This window comes from Lithobates pipiens, unplaced genomic scaffold (genome assembly GCF_037356315.1).
Source record: "Lithobates pipiens isolate NorthernLeopardFrog02 unplaced genomic scaffold, aLitPip1_a1.2 Scaffold_19, whole genome shotgun sequence".
Lineage (NCBI taxonomy): Eukaryota > Metazoa > Chordata > Amphibia > Anura > Ranidae > Lithobates > Lithobates pipiens.
In genome coordinates, this window is record NW_027507764.1 from 374247747 (window position 1) to 374267451 (window position 19705).

Consider the following 19705-nt stretch of genomic DNA (forward strand, 5'->3'; position numbering starts at 1 on the left):
CCGGGAATACGTCTATTGACGTCCTCCCCTTTCAAAGCTGGCCATGTCCCTGTGCGGGCCACGCGCACTGTGATTACCCGAGTCAATGAGACTTGGGTGATCACAAATCAGAGTAAGGGGTCGATCCCGAACCCTTACCACGTGATCAGCTGTCAGCCAATGACAGCTGAGCACGTGATGTAAACAGAGAATCGGTAATCGGGTTTTTTTTCTTCTCACGTTAACAGCGTGAGGAGAAAAAAAAGCCGAGCACTGGCTTCTGTTGAAGGGACATCAGTGCCACCTATCAATGCCCATAAGTGCCACCTATCAATGTCCACCAGTGGTGCCAATCAGTGCCTCATCAGTGCCACCTAGCAGTGCTGCCTATCAGTGTCGCCTACCAGTGCCGAACACTGCCACCTATCAATGCCCTTCAGTGCCGCCTATTAGTGTCCATCAGTGCAGCCTCATCAGCGTACATCAATGAAGGAGAAAAATGACCTGTTTGCAAAATGTATTAACAAAATATATAACGGTTTTGTATTTTTTTTTTAAATTGGTCTTTTTTAACTTTTTTAACAAAAAATAAAAAACCCAGAGGTGATCAAATACCACCAAAGGAAAGCTCTATTTTTGAAGAAAAAAAAAATGATAAAAATGTAGTACAGTATTGTATGACCGCGCAATTGTCATTCAAAGAGTGACAGTGCTAAAAGCTGAAAATTGGTCTGGGCAGGAGGTGGGTTTGGGTGCCCAGTAAGCAAGTGGTTAAAAGAAAACATGTAAATGTGTTGGAATGGCCTAGTCAAAGCCCAGACCTCAATCCAATAGAAAATCTTTGGTCAGACTTAAAGATTGCTGTTCACAAGTGCAAACCATCCAAGTTGAAGGAGCTGGAGCAGTTTTGCAAGGAGGAATGGGCATGAATCCCAGTGGTAAGATGTGGCAAGCTCATAGAGACTTATCCAAAATGACTTGGAGCTTTGATAGCCGCAAAAGGTGGCTCTAAAACGTATTGACTTTAAGGGGGTGAATAGTTATGCACATTGACTTTTTCTGTAATTTCGTCCTAATTGTTGTTTGCTTCACAATAAAAAAAAAACAAGATCTTCAAAGTTGTGGGCATGTTCAGTAAATTAAATGATGCAAATCCTCAAACAATCCATATTAATTTCAGGTTGTGAGGCAACAAAACACAAAAAATGCCAAAGGGGTGAATACTTTTGCAAGGCACTGTATATTTTGAATAAGGATGAGCTCCGGTGTGTTTGCAAACAGCACGTGCAGAGCCTGCCAGGAAGTCGGCACTGCACAGCGCTAATTACAGGCAGTGAAACATTTCCCGATCTCTGCAGCCGCGCATCGTAAAAATGTCTCACTGCTTGTGATTAGCGCTGTGCAGTGCCGACTTCCTGGCAGGCTCTGCACGTGCGGTTTGCGAACACGCCTGAGCTCATCCTTAATTGTAAAGTATCTCAGAAAATCTATTATGAAGCAGCTAGGACCCAGCAGAGAAATACAGCTGACATTTGCCAAGGCGGGTATATCTGCTGCCTGGAACTTTTTTGATTTACAAACATAAAATCCCCCCCAAAGTGTTTGTGAAAAAATACTGTACCTGCCTGTCTGGGAGCAGAGGACGAATGAGCTGTCACTGCCTGTGATTGTACCAGGTCAGCGCATTCCATCGATCCCTGGTATGACACAACGCTGGGCTGCTGCCAAACACACATCTACACTGTACACAGAGCTCTGTGCCCGCCTTCATCTTGTCCTACTCTACTTATACAACACAGTACATTCCCACAACCTGGCACAAGGGGGCACCACCACCCAGGGGGGTGTATGTGTATGTATATATATATGTGTGTGTGTGTATATATATATATATATATATATATATATATATATATATATATATATATATATATATATATATATATATATATGAGATATAGCTTGCCCCCCTCATCTGCCCAATTTCACTGTAATATCTGTGAATAGCTCTAGAAGGGAACGCAGGTCTGTTACCAGCGGTGTAGATGAATGGATTCTGTTGTCAGTAGGATGGTTTATGCAGCTGGGCAATTTCTATGCCTGACGGCACTGAGCATGCGCATAACCAGCCTCGCCTGTACAGTGATAGAGCTGTGCACATAACGGTGTAGCAGTAAGATACCATGAAATGTGGAATCCTCTGCTACTACTGCGCATGTGCCGATTTCAGACAAGAGAAACCGATGGGATGACGGGATTTGTTTTTTTCACAGGTCGCAGGAATTTTTACAACACCGGTCTACAGTGACAGGCAAGACCAGGAAAGCCATTCCCTCATCAAACATGGCGCCCTTCTACTTCCGCCCTTTCAGCTACGAGGGCGGAAGCTTCAGTTTCCAATATGGCGGTGCTATTTTCACAGACCGCCTGCATGATAAAAGAATCATGCCCTGGAATCGGTAGCGATCAGTAGTGTTATTATACCCGACTTTGCTGTACAATGTGTTGATGGAGAAGGTCTCCAGCCGGTGTAGCAGTAAGATCGGTATCCCATGAAATGTGGTATCCTCTGCTACTGCGCTCGGTTTCTCTTGTCTGAAATCGGCACATGCGCAGTAGTAGCAGAGCATACCCCATTTCATGAGATACCGATCTTTCCGCTACACCGTACTCCTCTCAGAATACTTTAGCGCTCTGCTATTTGTTGTTCAGGATAACGTCACTCTTCAGAATACATTAGCGCCCTACTATTGCTTGTACAGGATACCATCACCCCATATATGCTTCCGTATTCATCCCAGAATACCTTAGCGCCCCGCTATTGGTTGTACAGGATACCGTCACCCCATAGGCTACCGTACTACTCTTAGAATACATTGGCGCTCTACTATTGGTTGTACAGGATACTGTCACCCCATAGGCTACCGTACTACTCTTAGAATACATTGGCGCTCTACTATTGGTTGTACAGGATACTGTCATCCCATAGGCTACCGTACTACTCTTAGAATACATTGGTGCTCTACTATTGGTTGTACAGGACACTGTCACCCCATAGGCTACCGTACTCCTCTTAGAATACATTGGCGCTCTACTATTGGTTGTACAGGATATTGTCACCCCATAGGCTACCGCACTCCTCTTAGCATACACCATCTTTAAATTGGGCAATTTCGGAAAAAGAATATTTGTTGCTCTCTCAAATGTTTATTCAATTACACGTTGGCAACGATCGTTATGCATGTATGATTCTAGTGCCGAGAAATTTGAAAGCTATTATTTTAAGTTAAAATTAAGTTGGGGTATTTGCCCTTTTACAAGATGGCGACGGAGGATTCCGAATTGGAACTTTCCAGAGAATTATTTTGCGACGTTGTGCGTCGTCCTGAGTTCAGTGTATTGCAGTCGTTTTAAGTGGTGTGAAGGTAGGTTATGCTGTGGGGCTGTGTGTGATGGGATTAATATGGAGTTGTACTATGTGGGAGATATCAAGGTGAAAGTTCCTCAGAGTGCTCGATATTCCTTCCCTTATGAGCTTGTACACATCTACACCATGTAGACCCTGTGTGCCCCACACCATAGAAGGGGGATCCGGGTTCTCGTCTTGCCCACTAGCAGTGCATGTTTACATGTGAGGTGTTTTAGTACACAGATCAGTGATGAGCCTATGGCAGATCACATCATACCTAGACTTCTAATCACTGACTGTATACTCTTCTTTGTCCATTCCAATGGACCTTCTTATAGACCTAATGTTGTTGTTCCTGTGATAAGCTGATGTTGTTGGCCATGTATACTTCAGTTATTATCGGGGAATATGTGATGCAAGCTAACTGTTTTGGCAAACAATTGAATAACCATAACTTCCTTCCTATTGGTTTAGATCAGAATTGATCGGCCAGGGCAGTACGTTATTCACTATTTTATATCAATCGGCAGCACTTAGATACTTTGTTCATGAATATGATCGTATTTTGGTTGATCAGATTGTAAAAATGACGTGGTGGATACAGAGATGTGATTGGCAGCTTATTCTTGTATCTCATTTATCAATCAAGCTGTGTCCAATCAGTTCATCACAATGTAAACACAAGCCAGTTATCTGCATCCCTTTCCTCACTCTGACAGCGTGAGAAGAGGAGAGTCGATAACTGGCTCCTGTGAAAGGAACATCTACACTAATAATCGGGGCACTGATTATCAATGCAGTCCCAACAGTGCTCACCAGTGCAGCCTCATCAGTGAATAAGAAAAATTATCGGCTTGCAAAATTTTACATCAAACTATGAAAAACAGTTTTTTTCCTTTTTATTCTTTTTTTTTGTTTATTTAGTATAAAATACAAATCCCAGTAGTGATTAAATACCATCAAAAGAAATCTCTGTGTATTAAAAAATTCTAAAACTTTCATTCGGGTACAGTGTTGCATGACCACAATTGTCAAAGTGATACAGCACTGAAAGCTGAAAATTTGGCCTGGGCAGGAAGAGGGTAAAAGTAGGTAAGTGGTTAAGATAATTCACATAACTTCTGTGGGATGCAACAGATATTTCAAGATGCTGAAAGCGAAGTCCACAGGCAGTCGGGCCTCTCTCCCAAACATGAGCAGGTATGAGGAATAACCAGTGGCGTCATTTCCTGTGCTTTTATACACATGCACAACTGATGAGATGTGCCCGCTCCGGTGTTTCTTCTTTTCTGCTGTCCCAAGCGGATTGCAGAAGGGGGCAGTTGAACCTCTCAGGCTGTGTATCCTTTTGTGGGCAATAGGGGGTCATTCCAAACTTTTGAAGGCCCTCCAGATCAGGCAATAACCTGACAGATGGTTCTCAAAGTCCCTGCGCTGATCAAAGTGGTTTTGCTGGGGCAGCCCATAGTGGACAAAGAATTTCCCCACCAAGACCTTGGCCACTGTGAGTGTGGATGCTCGTTTTTTTTTTTTTGTTTTTGTGTGAGAAAAGCCTAGGTGTAGCCGGTGAAATGGTCTGTCATGGCAAAACTTTTTCCTGTGCGCTCAAACACCCAAATTAGGCAAAATAAGGCAATGCACCCCTACCCCATGGTTTACCAGGTAATTTCCAGTCAGTGTGTACATAAGTCTGTCAGTCTAACAACCAGCGTTTGTTGAAGGGACATGCGGGGAAACCAGCATCTGATCAGCACTCGCAGCCAATGGAGAATTTCATCTGCAAGGAAGACAACTCTGTTCTCAGTGTTTTTATTTATTTTTTGTTTTTGTTTTACCATACAGGGACAATTATGAGATTTGGGGGGGGGGGGGGATTTAAGGTTTTATTATGTATTTACATAATCTGAACAGTAAAAGCACTTTAAGGCTGGGTTCACTCTGTGTGCGGACTTGGCTCACAGCAGGGGTCCGGTGTGTCCCTGTTCTCCATTTTTAAGGGACGTATCAGGCCTGAATTTGGACCTGAAACAGAGCCAAAGACACGCAGGTCCCCTGTGCAGTGCGATTTGTGGCCGCCCTGGGGATATGTGAAGTGGCTCTATTGAGAGCCAGTCACAATCTCCTGTGATGCAAATTGGATGTGGAGAAACCCGCATCAGTGTGAAGGTGAACCCAGCCTTAAAGTCTTCAGTCACCCCTGTATCTATAAGCATTGTGGAGAATTTTTTTTAAAGTTCACAATACAGGATTTCAATACCTATCTTTTATTTTATGACCGCAAATACTGGCAGGCTGCCACCCTTCTAATCTAAACAACCAGCAGGTTTCAAGGGCTCATTCACACCAGGTGCATTGGGCTGCACTGTCCCAATGCAAAAACAAGGCGATGTGCCTTGTTTACGGTTAAACCACTGCGATACGATGTGTGCTGAGAAAAAAAGTGCAGCATGCGTTTTTTCATCATAGCTTGTTGCGATGCGGAACACCAACATAGTGCAGCTGCTGCAAATAGAAATGAAATGCCATTTTGTGACATTTTAATAAAGTTAAAAAAAAAAAAAACAGGTTACATTGTGATGCACTCTGTTCAGAGCATCAGCATTGCTGCCAACAGTGCACAGCAATGATCGCTTTTTAATGCCGCTGCTGCTGATGTGAACCAGCCCTAAGCTGTTACGCTTCAATTTCAACTTCTTAACCACTTGCTTACTGGGCACTTAAACCCCCCTCAGTCCCAGACCAATTTTCAGCTTTCAGCGCTGATGCACTTTGAGTGACAATTGCGCGGGCATACAACACTGTACCCAAATGAAATTTTTATCATTTTTTTCCCACAAATAGAGCTTTCTTTTGGTGGTATTTAGTTACAGCTCGGAGTTTTATTTTTTGCTAAACAAACAAAAAAAGATGCAAAAAAAAAAAAAAAAAAAATCATGTTTTAATAGTTTGTTATAAAATTTTGCAAACGGGTCATTTTTCTCCTTCATTGAAGTGCGCTGATTAGGCGGCACTGATAGGCTGCATTGGTGGGCACTGATGGGCTGCATTGGTGGGCACTGATGGGCTGCATTGGTGGGCACTGATGGGCTGCATTGGTGGGCACTGATGGGCTGCACTGGTGGGCACTGATGGGCATAGTTAAGGCGGCACTAATAGGCACAGATAAGGCGGCACCGATGGGCACAGATAAGGCGGCACTGATGGGCAAAGATGGGCACAGATAAGATGGCACGGATGGGTGGCACGGATAAGTGGCACGGATGGGTGGCACGGATGGGCACTGATAGGTACCACAGATAGATGGGACTGATGGGCACTGATAGGTGGCACTGATAGGTGGCTCTGATAGGTGGCACTGATGGGCGGCACTGCTGGGCACTGATGGGCGGCACTGGGGTGCAGCACCTTTGAGGCAGATTGGGTGGCACTGTGGGGTGGCACTGTGGGTGGCACTGTGGGCACTATGGGCACTGACGGGGGGCACTGACGGGGGGCACTTACTTTTTCTTTTATTTTACTTCAGGATGGCACTGCGGGAGGCAGGTGGGCACAGGCAGGTGGCAGGTGGTCCCTTGTATTGATGGGCGTGATCGGGACTGATGTCCCGATCACGGCCGCCGGTGATCGGCTTTTTTTTTCTCTCCTCGCGCTGTCAGCGCGAGGAGGAATAATAGCCGATTACCGGCTCCGTTCTATCACATGATCAGCTGTCATTGGCTGACAGCTGATCACGTGATAAGGGGTCGGGATCGACCCCTTACACGGATCGGTGATCAGGCGAGTCTCACGGACTCACCGATCACAGAGCGCGCCGCGCGCGCCCCTCAGGGGGCGCGCAGGCCGCTCGTAACCAGGACGACGTCAATAGACGTAGTCCTGGAAATGTAGGTCCGCGCTAATGCCGTCATTTGGCAATAGCGCGGATCTGAAGTGGTTTTTAATCATACATATACTGTATAGTTGAATGTCCATAGTCTGGGCACTTTGAGCATACTGCATTTGACTTTCCTTTGAGTCATCAGCTGATGTTCATGAGCCATTAGGCATTCTTCAAATTTAAAGTCGGTAATATTTTCCCTGGAATCATAACACATATAGAAAATAAAGTGTGTGGTCCTGGCTAATATGAATATGTAAAAAAAAATGAGCTTGAAAACACTTTAAAGTGGAGGGCCACCCTAAAAAAAATCATTAATATTCTTAAAAAAAAGAAAAAAATAATTTTTTTTTTTTTTTTTACCGTGTCAGAAATCCCTGTTGCTAGGCAGTCTTCCTAATCTGCCTTTTTCCTGCTCCTCGGTGATCTTCGTCTTCTGGGTAATGGAGCGCGCTGTGTTCTGGGAACTGTGTGTTCCCTAACACAGCGCGTCCCATTCACAAAGCGCCGCGCGACTTGCGCAGTAGGAAACGGGCAGTGAAGCCGCAAGGCTCCACTGCCTGTTTCCCTTAGTGAGGATGGCAGCGCTGGAACCCGAGAGCCGAGGGGCATGTCAGCCTCGGCAGTCGACATCGCAGGCGCCCTGGAAAGGTAAGTCTCCTTATTAAAAGTCAGCAGCTACTTTTACTTTTTTAGCTGCTGACTTTTTTTAAAAAAAAGTTTTTTTCAGCTGAAACACCGCTATAATAACTAAATTGCCTTTTTTTTTTTCCCTTATATGTAATGCAAAATTATCAATTGATCCTGCCAAAAAAGTCACTCCCTCTTTTAAGGTGACAGTACAGTATGTAGACTTACATTTTAGAAAGCATTGTCACACTTTGCTGAGTGATCCGTCATGGGGCTATGGACCTGTGTTTGCAGCATGATGATGCAGCTTTTATCTTTAGTGTTATATCTTTGCTATCCTGAAGGTATTGGCTGGTCCTACCCCCACTCTATGTCATGCCTAGCCTCACCCGCCTACAATTTCTTCAGTCGTGATTTTATACTGTAGGCACGGGGTTTCAATTACCACTCTGGAGGAGGGCATCAGTGGAAGTGCTGATGTAGGTCTCCACCCACAGCCCTTCCCGGTGAGACCAGAAAGAAGATTGTGGCTAGAGGTCGACCGATATGGGTTTTTCTCTGGCCGATACCGATATTTAGAAATCGCCACGGCCGATGGCCGATATATGATGCCAATTTTTTTTTTTTTTGGGCCGATATGTTAGGCCGATTATATATTTTTTCCCCTTCATCTCATAAAATCTAACAGTTAGACACCTTTCCCACTGGGGCGTTTTTCAGGCGCTTTAAAATAGCGCCTGTAAAGTGCCTGCAAAACGGCTCCCCTGCAGTCTGTGTGGAAGCCCCGAGTGCTTTCACACTGAGGAGATGCGCTGGCAGGACGTTTAAAAAAAAAAAAAAAAAAAAAGTCCTGCAAGCAGCATCTTACGAGTGGTGTATACCGCTCCTCCACCACTCCTGCCCATTGAAAGGAATGGGCACCGCTGCTGAAGCACCTGCAATGCGATTTGGCAGTGGCGCTTCACGGGCACATTTAACCTCTTCCTGGGCCGCTAGCTGGATTATAAGTGCGCCGCTAAAACTGGCAGCGTTTTACCGTCAACGCCTGCTCGCTCCAGTGTGAAAGCAGCCTTAAGTGATACAGAAAATTTCTTACATTTATTAAACAAAACAAACATCCAAACAGTTCACTTGTATGTATAATTTAGAATGATATATACATTACACAAAAACAGGTAATCAAAACTTTTGGATGAAAAAAAATGGGCTAACTTTACTATTTTTTTTTAAAACTGTATTTTTTCCAAAAAAAATTGAGTTTGAAAGACCACTGCGCAAATACCGTGTGACATAAAATATTGCAACAACCACTATTTTATTCCCTAGGATCTCTGCTAAAAATATATATATAAGTTTTTGGGGTTCTAAGTGAATTTCTAGCAGAAAATACAGGATTTTTATTTGTAAGCATCAAGTGTCAAAAAAGATTGTCTTTAAATGGTTAAACTGAGAACTCTACACATTGACATGAATTCATTTATTCAAGTGTAAACATTGTATCTTTTTGATCTTTTCTTGGCAGACTGCCCAGAGAGGAGACAAGTTGCTTCACTCAAGTCTCCATGCAACTTGCACTGACTTCTATTACTGAAGTCATTTGCAAGTCATGCTGAATATATCATCGGCCTTTTTTAACAGCACAATCGGCCGATGCTGATTAATTAAAAAACGCCAAATATCGGCCGATATATCGGTCGACCTCTAATTGTGGCAGCTGCGTGACTCCTACTAAAGAAAAATAAAGTGTAAATGTCTATATGCATCTCATATTTGCTGCTCTTATTGAAAGATTTCAAATGTCTCTCTTTATAGGACTAAAGATAATCTGTCAAAATGTCGTACATGCTACCTCATTTGCATAATGGCTGGCAGGTTGACCAGGCCATCCTTTCTGAGGAAGATCGTGTGCTAGTAATTCGCTTTGGCCATGACTGGGATCCAACATGTATGAAAATGGATGAAGTTTTGTATAGCATAGCTGAGAAGGTAAGCATTTAGGGCTTAGTGTTACTAAACCCAGGAGCCTGCATTCACTATATCTGGTCTCCCACAGTACACAGAACATGGAAATGCAATTATTTTTGTAAATATAAAGTGCTATATACCTTTTCTGATGTTTCTCTTGTGACTTCTATCAGTATCCGGCCAAGCACTGGTTAGTTCTTCCCTGACTGTCCTATGAGGCTGCATGACCCCTGACCCTCTGTCTGGCACTTGCTGATTTGGCTCTGTGCCGATCACATGCACACTCCCAAGAAAATAAAAAACTCTAGCAATACACGCCAAACTGAGCATATGCAGAGTGCCTCCTAGGCCTCTGTTCTATCAGCAGATGGATTAGGGACTGTGGAAGAAGGGGAGGATCAGAGAAGTATATAAAAATGATGTACTATACCAAAGAAAGGGCACAGTGCCAAGTGCCACATAGGATCAGAGAAGACAGGATCATACAGCCTTTTTACACAATGCTGAAGATTAACCCCTTAGGTTCCACAGTGAGTATAACAAGCATGCTTTACTGCACATACATATTGATTTTACAATTGCGGGCTTAGTAACACTTTAACCCTTTTGACAGCAGGGGTTATTACAGACAATCCAGTGGCTGCAGCCACTGGGATTATGTGCGAAACTGACAGGCATACTCCTGCCTGTTAGATGGGAGCAGTTGTGTGACCCCCCTCCGTTCTGCAATGTTTTTCAGATTGCAAAACATTGCAAAATGTTTTGCAATCTGCATTGCAAAACAATTAGTGGAGCACAGGGTAGACATTCAGGGTCTTTTAAACCCCTGCATAACTCAAAGGGAACCTGTTTGCAAAAAAACAGTTACATCCAAGCACAAAAAAATACTATCCTGGGATGGGTGATCTGTCTATCAAAGTTCCCTGAATGAGGGGGGGCGGGGGGGCTGTATTTGACGGCACGTGGCGGGGAACACACAGCTATTGAAATGAAAGCTGTTATGTTCCCGGCACTCTGACAATCTGGGCGGTGGCTCTCCACTCTTCCCCCTGCTCAGGTAGGCTGGATTGGGGACACAAGCTGCATTGGAGACACGGGGTGCACTCTCAGGCACAGTCTGCATTGGCGGACACGGGCAGTCTGCATTGTTGGGCACGGATAAAGTTGTTGATATTTATTTTTTTATAACTTAACTCGGCATAAAATATTTAAGTGTCATTTCATGAGAATTTATGAGGGTGTCATTAGGGGCGGGGCAAGGTAGGGGTTGGGTGGGGCAACTGGTAGCCAGTAACCCTTGAGGCCTGGCTAGTAGCTCAGGACTTGAAATTTTGAGCCCTGGGATATACTAAACAAAAAAGTAAAAATCATCCCCACTCCTTTTAAGTGAAGTTCCATCCCCTAAAAAACAAAAACAAAAACGTATGGGTTCCCTGCGCTCATTTGCAGACAGGAAACCTCTTTAAAAACAATTGGAGGTTGACAGCTCTCACTGCTATACACAGCCACTAGCATGTAAAGGCTCATGAAGTGATTACCTGTGAATGGTCCTGGATGCGTGAGATTGGGGGGCCTATGTCTGTAGTTTAATTTACAGTCGTCATAGTGGGATGCCTGAGATGATCAAAAAGGAAGTATACGTTTTCGTAAAGGCACTTTGCAAATGTAGAAAGGTTAAACTTGCTTGTACATTCTTTTTGGAAAATATATATTTATTAATATAATATAATTATTATTATTATTTTTTTTTGCTCCAGGTAAAAAACTTTACTGTGATTTATCTTGTGGATATAACGGAAGTACCTGACTTCAACAAGATGTACGAGTTGTATGATCCATGTACAGTCATGTTTTTCTTCAGGTTGGTATTTCATAATTGCCTGTATTTTGAATTGTTACTTGCATGGTCTGAACAGCTCCTACAGTGGAGTGGAGACAACGAAGACTGCTTTCACACTGAGGAGCTTTACATGCGCTATAGCGCTAAAAATGGTGCCTGCATAGTGCCTGTAAAGAGCCTCTCGAGTGCTTTCACACTGGAGCGGTGCACTTTCTGGACGATAAAAAAAAGTCCTGCAAGCAGCATCTTGGTAGCGCTGTAGGAGCGGTGTATACGCTGCTCCTGGCCATTGAAATCAATCGGACAGCACTGCCGGTGAAGCGCCGCTGCAGTGGCACTTTGCGGTTGGTTTTAACCCTTTAGGCCGAATATCGCTGCTAGAACGATGGTAAATCGGCGCTAAAAATAGCGGTACTTTACCACCGGCGCCTCTGTGTCAAAGCGCCCTTAAAGCAGAGTATCTTCTAGGATAGGGCACTGCTGGCCACCCAGCATTCACCTCCCAATCTCGCACATGCACATAAACCACTAAGCATGGCGCTTGCATTGTTCAGGTTGCTATAGTGATGCTACCAGCTGGCGATTCCTATTGACTCCTGGGACTGATGACACTCATCTCACAGGAGCCAATGGTGGCCTGAAATTACGTACCTCGGCAGGGTACATAGGAATAGAAGCAATTTCCCTTTTGAAACCTAGGTAAATCGACCAAAAAAAATAAAAATGCCAATGCGTATTTAACCTGCAACAATGCACTGGATGGCACAAAGTTATATAATGTGGGTGAAACTCCGCTTTAAGAAAAGTGTTACTAGCTAGATTACCAGGTGCAATAAATGGTGGGGGAGGCAAATAAAGAGAACGCATTTAGCTATCACATGTAGAGATCTGTAAGCTGCGTAAAAAAAATGTATTCATAATTTTAAAACCACTTTAACTTGACCAATTCCAGCTGGCCATTTAAAGGGCTCATAATACTAGAGATAGTTAGACTCCCAAATATGTGAACAGTGTGACTGATTGCCCCAGTGATCACGTAATCGGGAGTCTTTCCCACCAGGTCCTGATTGATAGCAGGGACAAGGAGTGGTCAGTGGTAGTGTGGTCAAAGTGCTGGGTACATTCAGACAATTACATTAGAACAATAAGTGTGCTGGTCATTCGTTTAATTGCAATGACTAGTCTTTAAAGTGTATGTTACCTGGAATTTCTATCTTTTTTTTTTTTTCTATGTATGTGTTTACGTATGTGTATTTTATAAAGCATAGACTTCCATGTACTCTAATCTGAAGTTCCTGGTTGATCCTGCCAGTCACCTTTTTTCCTTGTTCTTAATTGAACACACAAAGCACAGACTGTTCTTCTGTGGTCAGTTTTCATCCATTGACTGGCCATTCAGAGGTGCAGGAGACTGTGCAGACACACAGCATGCCTGTATTGGGTAGTTTGTTTAGCCACCACAGCCCCTGACCAGTCACAGCCTAACTCTGGCACACACCCCCCTCCTAATCACAGCCTGCCTCTTGAACGTGCTCCTTGCTCAAGCATGGTCTGCATCTTGCCTCCGGCTGAACAGACTAGGTAATGTGGGCACACAGTAAAAAGGAAAACAGGAAAAAGAAATGCATGGCCATATGACAGAGTTTTTTGACCTTGGTAAAAGATATGAAGGGTCATTTCTGAAAATAAGCAAAAGCAATTATGATACCTGCGTAGGTTTATTGGTATCGGAAAGTGTCTATATAACATTGCATGTTCATCACAACTTTAAGGAGTTGTTAAAATTACCCCGATACAGAAGTTGATTTTGCCACTTAATAATTTGTGGTTGTAAAGGTAGAAGTTTTTTTACCTTTAATGCATTCTCTGCAGTAAGGTAACAAGGCATTAAAGTAACAAAAAACTGCTGTGTTCACCCCCACAACCCTCCCCCAACTCTTATCTCAGCCCAATCTCGATCCAGCGCTGTGCCCAAGAGCAGCGGCTCTCTCCTCTATCTCTTTCCTCGCTAGACAAAGAGACAGCAATGGTGCTGCTATCAATCATAGCCAGTGAGAAGAGAGCATGGGGTGGAACTGAGCCATGCTGTGTGTCAAAGGACACACAGAGCTCAGCTCAGGATTGAGCCCACATGAATGCCCCCATAGCAAGTGCTTGCTATGGGGGCATGCAGAAGGGGGGAGAAGCCAGGAGTGCCAGCAGGGGCCCCTAGAAGTGGAGGATCAGAGCTGCTCTGTGCTAAACCACTACACAGAGCAGGTAAGTATGACATGTTTAGAGGAAGTTATTTATAGAAGGGGTTCGGCGCCACTGTAAATTTGCTCGAAAGGGGTGTGTACATAAAGTAGAGGTACACCTCCACCATTAGCCTATCCCAGAACCACAAGAGGTGTCATATAGATATCAGATCCTATCCAAAGGGGTGTGTATATGAGTTACACAAGAGAAGAAAGGAAAGGGAAGTACATATATAACCCCCCTAAAGCTAACTGCTACTAATATGCAGAATATAGAAAATAAATACACACTGCCAACAGTAATATACAACAATTCCTGAACACAGCCAATCAAGTACCACAAAAGATGGCTATAAATTAGACCAAGCTTGACTACGTAGACACAAAACTAGACAACTACGTGAGCAGTGGGATTAGTAATATGGTAAAAAACATATGCATAACGTGCAGAAGTGATAAATACGTGGTAAATAATAGGATATTAATATGCCACTAAATTAATAGGTGTGTTGAAAAGTTAACACAGTGAAGTTAATTGCATGAATAAATAATAAAAAATAAGTAAAATAAAAATACGGTGACCATACAGTGTAATATACCCTCAAATAAATATGTGATGTTACCAGGAATATATATCCGTAAAATAGGAGATATTCCATAAATAAATAAATCAATGTGATAAATATTACCCAAGAAAATGCATATAAATCTCAAAGTTGCCCCAGATAATCTATTAAGAGCTATAAATGCAGTCCAAAAAGTGGAAAAATATATATATTACTAGTAAAAATTAATAATTAATAAGTCCACAGGTTCTTCACAGCAAAAAGAGTTCAATAGGTGAAAAAGTGACTGGTGCCCAGGAACAGATTTTCAGGTGACTTTCGTGCTCACCCCCTTTAGCTCCCCACTCACCGAAACTATGAGCCCACACAGGGCAGTCAGGCCCGTAGATATCACACTGCTGACGTAGATGCGCTGATGAAAGATTATTTGCAGAGATTGTAGTCCACTTGAATCCTGATGAGCAGGTGAGGTTGATATTGGTATTCAGAGTTTCCTCAAGGAAAAAAAAGGGGGGAGAGTTCCATAGTGTAGTAATTCCAACAAAGGTGTGTAGTTTTAAAAAACCATAAACTTTTATTCGCACATCGGTATCCAGACAGAGATGTGTTTTGCAAAAATAAAAAATATATAATAACAAAAATATAATAACAGAAGGTATGTATATAAAATGAGCTAAACTACAAAAAATTTATTTTTTTATGCATTCACAGAAAATGCTACACAGAAACCCCTTGGGGGGTATATGATGTACCACCCCAGTATGACACAAAGGGTAGGTATCGGTTCCAAGGAAAAAAAATATATATGATTAAAAAACCAAAGATCTATATGATAAATTTGAAAAATACAGCTGAAAATAAAAATCAAAAATGCAGAAAAAATGCAAAAATTTAAAATATAAGTCTATATATATATATATATATATATATATATATATATATATATATATATATATATATATATATGACTCATACTGTGCACAAAGTGTAGGTGGCTAAAGGTATATGCACCTCTCCAAAACCATAAGCCCTATGGCGAGCCCTGGTAAGAAGCTTTTTAAGGCGCTGATATTAGAGGATGTTCAATATAATACTGGACAGCAGGGTTGGATGGACAGGGAGGTTCAGTGCATCCGACCAGTCCCCAAATCAACAGTCCGCTCCGTTCAAAAATTCAAAGTATGACATGTTTGTTTAACCACTTTGCGCCCGCTCTACAGCCAAAAGACGGCTACAGAGCGGACGCTAACTGCCGGGAGGCTGTCTCTGGACGTCCTCCTGTTTACTTCCCTAATGCGCGCCGCCGCGGGTGCGCATCGGGGAAGTTCTGTGTCGGCAGTGTCTCTCGGACACAGCCAATCACAGGTCGTGCTAAATGGCTAGTCACAGTGGCCATTTAGCACTCAAACGGGCTATCCAATGAGAGGTGATCTCATATGTAAACATATGAGATCATCTCTCATCGCCGGCTCCCCTCCTCACACAGAGACAGCGTGTGAGGAGGGAGAGCTTCCGTGCTGCAGCGTCTGTGAATTGTGAGTGTACACACACAGTGAAACACACACACACACACACATGCCCACGTGTCCCCAGTCACAGTCATTTGGGGGGTATTTGTACTTTCCTGACTTGTTCGGGTTGCAAGAACATCAGATGTGATCAATTGTTTGATTCGCACCACAGCTTGTGGACTCTCTAACTTTCACAAAGACCAAATAATATCCAATAATTTGGGTTATTTTTACCAAAGATATGTAGCAGTATAAATTATGGCCAAAATTTTATGAAGAAAAATTATTAATTTGCATAATTTTATCACCGAAACAAAGAAAAATGTGTTTTTTTTTTTTTTTTTTAATTTTCGGTCTTTTTTCATTTATAGCGCAAAAAATAAAAAACCCAGAGGTGATCAAATACCACCAAAAGAAAGCTCTTCGTGAGGGAAAAAAAGGACAAAAAAATTATTTGGGTACAGTGTTGCATGACTGAGTAATTGTCATTCAAAGTGTGAGAGCACCGAAAGCTGAAAATTGGTCTGGGCAGGAGGGGTGTTTAACCACTTGCTTACTGGGCACTTAAACCCCCCTCCTGCCCAGACCAATTTTCAGCTTTCAGGACTGATGCACTTTGAATGACAATTGCGCGGTCATACAACACTGTACCCAAATGAAATTTTTATCATTTTTCCCCCACAAATAGAGCTTTCTTTTGGTGGTATTTAATTTCAGCTGGGAGTTTTATTTTTTGCTAAACAAACAAAAAAAGATGCAAAAAAAATAAAAATCATGTTTAATAGTTTGTTATAAACTTTTGCAAACAGGTAATTTTTCTCCTTCATTGAAATGTGCTGATGAGGCAGGGCTGGTGGGCACTGATAAGGTGGTACTGATGGGCACAGATAAGGTGGTACTGATGGGCACAGATAAGGTGGCACTGATGGGCAAAGATGGGTGGCATGGATGGGCACTGATAGGTGGCACTGATGGGCGGCACTGCTGGGCACTGGTAGATGACACTGATGGGCACGGATATGTGGCACTGAGGTGCAGCACTGTTTTTGCGGCAGATTGTGGCCACTGTGGGCACTAATGGGTGGCACTAATGTGTTTCACTTTTTCCCCCTACTTAGGGGGCAAGTGGGCACTGATGATCTGGCCGTGATCGGGACTGATGTCCCGATCACGGCCGCCGGTGATCGGCTTTTTTTTTTTTTTTTTTCCTCCTCGCGCTATCAGCGCGAGGAGGAGAAATAGCTGATTACCGGCTCTGTTGCAATCACATGATCAGCTGTCATTGGCTGACAGCTGATCACGTGGTAAGGGGTCGGGATCGACTCCTTGCTCTGATCTATGATCAGGCGAGTCTCACAGACTCGCTGATCACAGAGCGCGCCGCGCGCGCCCCTCGTGCACGGGACGACATCAATAGATAGACGCCGTCATTCAGCTATAGCGTGGATCTCTAGAGGTTAAGTGCCCAGTAGGCAAGTGGTTAATAACAAAAAATAAAAATCCTTTAAACAGCTGAAGACAGATATAGCAGTTCAGTATTCATATTATGATGGAAGCAATGGACGTTGTACCAAAGTCACATAAATGTGCAGATGCAGCCTTCAATTGATTGCATCCCTTATCTTGCCATTTGATATCGGAGTGTGTAAATTCTGGCTGTAGTTTTACATGGTTATCATATATTGTATTTTTCCTTTATAACAGGAACAAGCACATCATGATTGACTTGGGGACAGGTAATAACAACAAGATAAACTGGCCAATGGAAGACAAGCAGGAAATGATTGACATTGTGGAAACTGTTTATCGTGGTGCTAGGAAAGGTAGAGGTCTGGTGGTGTCTCCCAAGGACTACTCAACAAAGTACAGATATTGACGGATCTGTTTGTTAATGAGACCTCTGTGGATTTTTTTTTATTTTTTTTTTGTGTGGACTAGAACTCCACTTATGACATCCTATGTGTTATGAGATCAGAAGGTGTAAGCAGTTTTATAGTTTATGCATTTTGACAACAGAAACATCCATAAACTTTACAATCCATAATCTGGAAGTCTGAGAGGCCGAAGCCTAACCAATTTTGTTTATGTATTTAATAAATACGACCTTTTTACTTTGTTTTGTTTTTGGACTTCATCCAGATCATACATTTTGATCTATAGCCTTGGCATGAGAATATTTGAGTCTGAAGTAAATATAATTAAATGCTATGTTGCCAACACAACATCCTCTTCAGAAATGCAATTCCTTAGTAAAGTATAATGGTATTCCCACAGGAGAGCGACATTTTGGACACGCACAGGATTACTTAAAGCGGAGGTCCACCCTAAAGTGGACCTTCCGCTCATCGGAACCCTCCCCCCCCCTCCGGCGCCACAATTGGCACCTTTCAGGGGGGAGGGGGGTGCAGATACCTGTACAGTACAGGTATCTGCACCCACTTCCGGGATAGCTCTCTGCGGAAATGGGTGTAGATTACGCCCCTTTCCGCAAGTGCCCCGCTGCCTGCTGGGAAACACACAGATCCCAGAGGCAGCGGGGACCATCCTTATTGTGCAGCGCGACTCGCGCATGCGCAGTAGGGAACCGGGAAATGAAGCCGAAAGGCTCCACTTCCTGATTCCCATACCCAAGATGGCAGCGGCAGCACCCGAGAGACGATCTAGAGATCTAGATCCCGGCGGACTCCCGCTTTAATTAAAGCAACATAATACAAAGCTGATAACTTTTGCACTCTGCTACTGCTGCAGTTTTATAGACCTATCGGCATAATTCTTTGCTCTCTCTGTGGACTACAAAACGCCTACCCCCCATGTTACTAGGAGGAGGAAAGTGGAGTGTGTTTTGTAGTAGTATCCTAATGGTCACAACTAGGGTTGCACCGATATTGGTATCGGGAGAGAGGAGGCGGGCGGTGCCGGGTCGGGGCTCCTTGTCTGAATGGATACACGGAACTGTGACTCTGCTCCAGTGCCCCCATTGGAAGCTGCTGACTGTGGGGGCACTCAATAGGAGGGAGGGGCCAAGTACAGCAAAGGGACCCAAGAAGAGGAGGCTCCAGGCTGCTCTGTGCAAAACCAACTTGCACAGAGGCATTAAGTATAACATGTTTATTTTTAAGAATCACTTTAACCACTTCCATGCAACATTATAGATGGTTTTTTAGCAGACACCCTAGGGAATAAAATGGCGGTCATTGCAACTTTTTATGTGGCACGGTATCTGTGCAACAATTTTTCAAATGCTTTTTTTGAAAAAAAAAATAACAAAACAGTAAAGTTAGCCCAATTTTTTGTCTAATGTAAAAGCTGTTACGCCAAGTAAATGGATACTCAACATGTCACGCTTTAAAATTGCGCACACTCATGGAACGGCTCCGAACTTTGGTACTTTAACATTTCCATTGGCGACGCTTTAAAAAAATTTCAGAGGTTACCAGTTTAGTGTTGCAGAGGAGGTCCTGTGCTAGAATTGTTCTTGCTCTAACACATGTGGCGATACCTCACATTTGTGGTTTGAACGGTATTTACATTTTTTTTTATTTTTATATATTTTTTTTTTTTCTTGCACTTTTTCTCAATTTTTTTTTATTCCTCGTACTAGGAATAAAAGTAATGTAAACATCCCTTGTAATAAGAATGGTGCTTGATGGGTCCTCTTTATGGAGAGATATGGGGTCTGTAAGACCCCCAC

The 19705-nt window shown here is 43.2% G+C and overlaps 2 protein-coding genes across 4 annotated transcripts in view; one reads left to right on the forward strand and one right to left on the reverse strand.

The window, feature by feature from the left end:
• LOC143996978 (glyoxylate/hydroxypyruvate reductase B-like) overlaps nucleotides 1–2120 on the reverse strand; it is a 77683-nt gene extending 75563 nt beyond the window's left edge. Inside the window, exon 1 of one of the 3 annotated variants that reach the window (XM_077492314.1) lies at nucleotides 2014–2120. The gene's annotated coding sequence lies outside the window, so the exon portion shown is untranslated. Of the gene's footprint in view, nucleotides 1–1600; nucleotides 1764–2013 lie in introns of those variants that run through there. The other 2 variants (XM_077492312.1, XM_077492313.1) reach the window with 2 other exon arrangements.
• A 1121-nt stretch (nucleotides 2121–3241) lies between these two features.
• On the forward strand, nucleotides 3242–18130 carry LOC143996979 (thioredoxin-like protein 4A). The gene is made up of 4 exons (XM_077492315.1): nucleotides 3242–3404; nucleotides 9708–9881; nucleotides 11618–11721; nucleotides 17719–18130. The coding sequence occupies exons 2-4, from the start codon at nucleotides 9729–9731 to the stop codon at nucleotides 17888–17890; spliced, it is 429 nt and encodes a 142-aa protein (XP_077348441.1). The 5' UTR covers nucleotides 3242–3404; nucleotides 9708–9728; the 3' UTR covers nucleotides 17891–18130.
• Nucleotides 18131–19705: the final 1575 nt, after the last annotated feature.

Coding starts and splice junctions, on each gene's coding strand:
- LOC143996979 (XM_077492315.1), top strand. CDS start 9,729: ATGTCGTACATGCTACCTCATTTGCATAATGGCTGGCAGGTTGACCAG. Junction 9,882..11,617: donor TGTATAGCATAGCTGAGAAG/GTAAGCATTTAG, acceptor TTTTTGCTCCAG/GTAAAAAACTTTACTGTGAT. Junction 11,722..17,718: donor ACAGTCATGTTTTTCTTCAG/GTTGGTATTTCA, acceptor CCTTTATAACAG/GAACAAGCACATCATGATTG.